This window comes from Rhagoletis pomonella, unplaced genomic scaffold, assembly GCF_013731165.1.
Source record: "Rhagoletis pomonella isolate Grant_MI unplaced genomic scaffold, Rhpom_1.0 Rhpom_scaffold_10058, whole genome shotgun sequence".
NCBI lineage: Eukaryota > Metazoa > Arthropoda > Insecta > Diptera > Tephritidae > Rhagoletis > Rhagoletis pomonella.
Genome location: NW_023468589.1, coordinates 784 through 5,856, shown reverse-complemented (window position 1 = coordinate 5,856; position 5,073 = coordinate 784). Strand labels below are relative to the sequence as shown.

General features: G+C 47.9%; 1 protein-coding gene across 1 annotated transcript; it reads left to right on the top strand.

Annotated features, from left to right (window-relative positions):
* Positions 1 to 1,360: 1,360 nt before the first annotated feature.
* On the top strand, positions 1,361 to 4,069 carry LOC118756375. Its single transcript, XM_036491141.1, has one exon. It carries the CDS (start codon positions 1,361 to 1,363, stop codon positions 4,067 to 4,069), a length of 2,709 nt encoding a protein of 902 aa, XP_036347034.1.
* The last annotated feature ends 1,004 nt before the right edge of the window (positions 4,070 to 5,073 follow it).

Genomic DNA, 5,073 nt, shown 5'->3' with positions numbered 1-5,073 from the left:
AATTTACTTTGTTAAATAAATAGAATTTATATTTGAAACCGCGTTTCTTTAATTCGGAAAGCAACCCGCACATCATCTTTAGTATACCTGCATCAGCACTCGTTTTGGAGTAAACCGCAACATCAAACTGGTCCTTCCGAGCCGGATTGCTCACCCGCTCGCAACGTGTGCAAGTATAAGCTGTAATTTTTATTATAATTGACCGAGTGTCCACCGCTACAAAAACTTATAAAAATAAACATTTTGCGCTTAAATTAAGAACTTTTATTGTGCAGCATTTACGTACATGCATATATAGGAAAAGTGTGGTTCGAATTCAAGTTGCCCTACACTTGAAATTGTACGATTCCGACAACCCACAGTGACTTTTATTTGCCCTCTGCAAATTGCTTTACATTTGACATTGCATATCTCTTTGCCAAACATTCGCGCCTTTCATTTGCCCTCTGCAAGCAACGTGCTTGTACAACATTCTCCTTCAAACGACCCCTGAAGCAAAGTTAGCAATGTCTGCGTCTGTGAAAACCCGCGATTCGGCACTAAACGCCATTAAGAGGTACATGACAAAAAGCATAGACGATGCATTTGCCATGGACTTCGATAGCGTTGTAAGCTATTTGCAACTTCTCAATGAGCAATGGGCCCGTTTCAACACTGCCCAAGATGCAGTCGAAACATCTTGTGGACTCGACAACGCTGAAGTAGAGGAAAATGTTCGCGTGCAAGGCGAAACTTGGTATGCTACTGCCTTGGCCAACTTTAAACGTGTCCAGAAGGTTCATATGGAACCGGCAACACAACCCGCAGCTACATCAGCGTCCGTGTCTGCAGCAATACGATTGCCAAAAATGGACTTACCCACGTTTGCTGGTGATTCCACGAAGTGGATATCTTTTTATGATGCGTTTTATTCATTGGTTGACGCCAACACTGCCTTGTCGGACTAAAAAAAGCTCCACTATTTGCGTAGTTGCTTAAAGGGAGATGCACTTAGCATTATTAGCGGCTTCAAGATCAGCGACTCCAACTACACCGAGGCATGGAACATGCTTAAGTCCCGCTACAAAGTCATGAGAGTCATCGTTGAAGCACACCTCAGGGCGATAGCTAACATACGCAAGGCTACAAGTGACACCGCCGATGCCATTAAGAGTGTTCTCGATGCAATTCAACAACATATTCGAGAGCTCAAGGCACTGGGTCGCCCCGTAGAGTTCTGGGACGATTGGCTGGTGCATGAAGTGGTCAACAAGCTCGCGTTTGAAACTCGAAAGCAGTGGGAGCTATCACTAATTAGTGAAGAGCCCCGAAGTTTGAACAAGTGAGAACTTTTTTGGAGGTAAGATGCCGCTCATTAACGATGCTTACTACGCCCGCTGCTCAGACGCCCATAAGTCATTCGACTATGCCCAAATCAACTCGCAAATCAGCCAAGGTGTTTCACGCGATACCGGAACAGAACCACCCGCGCTGCATGTACTGCCATGCGGCTTCCAAGATTTATTCTTGTGAAAAATTTCGCAGTTTAGATTCAACCGCAAAATCTAAATTTATAAAAGAAGCGAAAGCTTGTCTAAATTGCTTGAGTCCTGGGCATTACAAAGAGCGTTGTAATAGCACATCCGCGTGCCGAATATGTCACCAACGCCATCATACGCTGCTTCACAGTATCGCAGGCCTATCCGCTAGCACCGTATCCACTCACGCTGTCGAGTCTTCTCACACCGCTCCGAATAGCATCGCCGCCTCTTCTGCTAACCAACCGACGAACACCGCTGCTGCATGCATTTCATCCTGTTTGAGTTCTGGTTCTAACCCGCTACCCTCAACGCAAAGAATAGTGTTATTATCCACCGCTTTAGTAAGAGTTCGTGATTGTGCCGGTCAGTGGCAAACTGCTCGGCTATTGTTTGATTCTGGATCTCACGCCTCCTTCGTGACAGAGGCATGCGTGCAGCGCTTAGGCCTACCTCGCAAATCGTCGTCGGTATTCGTCACTGGAATCGGTACATCGCAAGGAGGTCGCTGTAGAGGTGAGACGCTACTACCGCTTTCATCCTATAGTTCGGATGAATGCTACGCCATCAATGCATTGATTCTTCCGAAAATCACTGGTGACTTGCCAACGCAGACCTTAAATGTTCCAGAATGGCCGCATATTCATGGGCTATTCCTAGCGGACCCGCATTTTATGAAGCCTGGCCGCATAGATATACTGGTTGGCATGGACGCGATGGATCAACTTATCTGCATCGATCTTCGGAAGGGTCCCGTTGGCACGCCTATGGCACAGAGAACCGTTTTCGGGTGGACTTTGTTCGGAAGTGTCGATAGTTCTGCTTCACCCCAGCTGCATTTACCGTCACTGCATTGCGACGTTCAACTGGATCGAGCGCTTACTAGGTTGTGGGAGTTGGAAGAGTCTCCCCGAAAGCCGCATTTTACGCACGAGGAGCGCTTCTGCGAAGATCACTTCGTTTCTACGCATCAACGAATGCCAGACGGTCGCTTTGTAGTGGAGTTACCGCTGAAACCAAACGTGCCATTGGGTGAATCGCGAAATTTTGCTGTTCGCAATCTGTTACGCATCGAGCGAAGGCTGGCTCGTGACCACGACTTGCTATTGCGTTACAACGATTGCATGCACGAGCTTATTGAGATGGGTCATATGGAAGCTGTAACCGAGACGGAGAATAACGCATATTATATGCCGCATCACCCAGTGATCAAAGAGTCCAGCGTTACGATGAAACTAAGGGTCGTTTTTAACGCTTCTGCTAAAACCACCACAGGGAACTCGCTCAACGACGCCCTGTTTATTGGACCGCAATTACAACAAGATCTCTACTCTATACTGATGCGTTTCCGAACGCATCGGTACGCAATAACCGCAGATGTTGCGAGGATGTACCGCCAAGTTTGTGTATCGTCGAAGCACGTCGATTTGCAACGTATCGTTTGGCGCCCTGATCCATCTTCGCCCATAGTAGATTACCGCATGTTACGAGTAACTTATGGGGTGGCTGCCGCGTCTCATTTGGCTGTAAAGTCCTTGCAACAAACTGCCAAGGCTTCCTCCAACAGTTGTGAAGAAGCGGTATCCGTGATCCTCAAGGACTTCTACATGGACGACTTGCTCACTGGGGCATCTTGCAAGGCCCAACTTCAGTCACTACAACAAAATATCTCTGAAATTTTAAAAGAAGGAGGCTTTGAACTGCGAAAGTGGGCGTCGAACTACCTGGAGTTGAACGAGAGTATTTCCGGCGCTTCTAAAAGCATATCGCACTACGTAGTAGACGGTAAGGATGTTCATGCCCTTGGTCTAATATGGAGCATAGAAGGAGATCACTTCACATTCGCAGTCAGCCTGAAACAACAACCCGCCATTCTAACCAAGAGAGCATTCTTAGCCGATGCTAGCACTCTTTTTGATCCTCTGGGTCTGCTTGCTCCTGTAACCATAAAGTCCAAGATGTGGTTCCAGGATATTTGGCGCGCCGCGGTTGGATGGGATGATCTTGTACCAGACTCAATCGCGAAAAAGTGGCTTGATCATCGTGTTCAGCTGCAGATACTTTCAGATTTGAAAGTAGATCGTTGGATAGGCTCTGGAACGGTTGGATCGTTCACGGAGCTCCATGTATTTGCTGACGCTTCCGAACGCGCTTACGCGGCCGTTATATACGCGCGCACATTGCAAATCGACGGCAGGGTCACTGTTACTCTCGTCTCTGCAAAGACCAAGGTGGCGCCGCTCAAACCAACGACGTTGCCACGCCTAGAGCTTTGCGCTGCGCATCTCGCTTCCAAACTGGTGCGAAGCCTTTTGCATAGTTGGTGCCATCCCCGCTACCCGCTGTATGCCTGGACAGATTCAACCATAACATTGGCATGGTTACAAGCGCATCCCAGCAGATGGATGACTTTCATCGCCAACCGCGTTGCCGACATCCAAGAAATTCTGCCTCCTGAGTGCTGGAATCATGTTCGCTCGGAGTTAAATCCTGCAGACTATGCTTCTAGAGGTATATCCCCAGCCGAGCTACTGTGTCAGCAATTATGGTGAACCGGTCCTAATTTTTTGAAGGGTACCGGCTAGTTTTGGAAACTAACCTCCTCGAAACACCATATAACCGAATTGGGCATTCGAAACAAAATTGTCGCCCATGTCGCGAATTCGGGCGACCAGTGGTTGGTACTCACGAAATATTCCTCGTATTCGAAGCTGCGCCGCATCATCGCTTACGCTCTAAGATTTGTTGCCAACATCCGTCCCGCTACTAAACGCACCGCTGAAAAACGATATGGTCCTCTAAGCTGTGTGAAGTTATGCGAAGCCGAATTACGCTTGATTAAGTATACACAACACTTTTACTATGCTAACGAAATTTCTCTTTGCAGCGCAAAAAGGCCAATCCCGCTACGAAGTAGCCTGTTGCGCTTGCAGCCGTTCCTTGACCCGAAAGGTGTTCTTCGGGTAGGTGGGCGATTGAAATCCGCAGATGTCGCGCACGATGCTAGGCATCCAATTATCTTGCCTAAAAATTCTCCGCTATCAAGGCTAATAATATCCGACATTCATCGTTTTACGCTACATGCTGGACCCCGCATAATGCAGGTCGTATTGCAACGCCGCTACTGGGTGAATGGCGCCCGCAGCTTGATTCGGAGCATTTATCATAAATGCGTAAAGTGTACCTGTTTAAACCGCAATGCCTCCACACAATCGATGGGTGACCTACCTGCGTCCCGTACTACCTACGATCGCTGCTTCACACGTATTGCGGTGGACTTCGCCGGCCCGTATATGTACAAGTTCACGCATGGAAGGGGAGCAAAATCTACGAAAGGCTACATCTGTTCATTCATTTGCATGTGTACTGGCGCAATGCACCTCGAACTCGTAGGAGACTTATCGTCGTCTTCCTTTCTCAACGCGTTCAAGCGTTTCATTAATCGCAGAGGGTATTGCAAGACAATGTTCTCCGATAATGGTACGAATTTCGTCGGCGCTGAAAGGGAACTGCGGAGCAGATATGAACAATGCATGGCAGATGACACCCTTCAGTC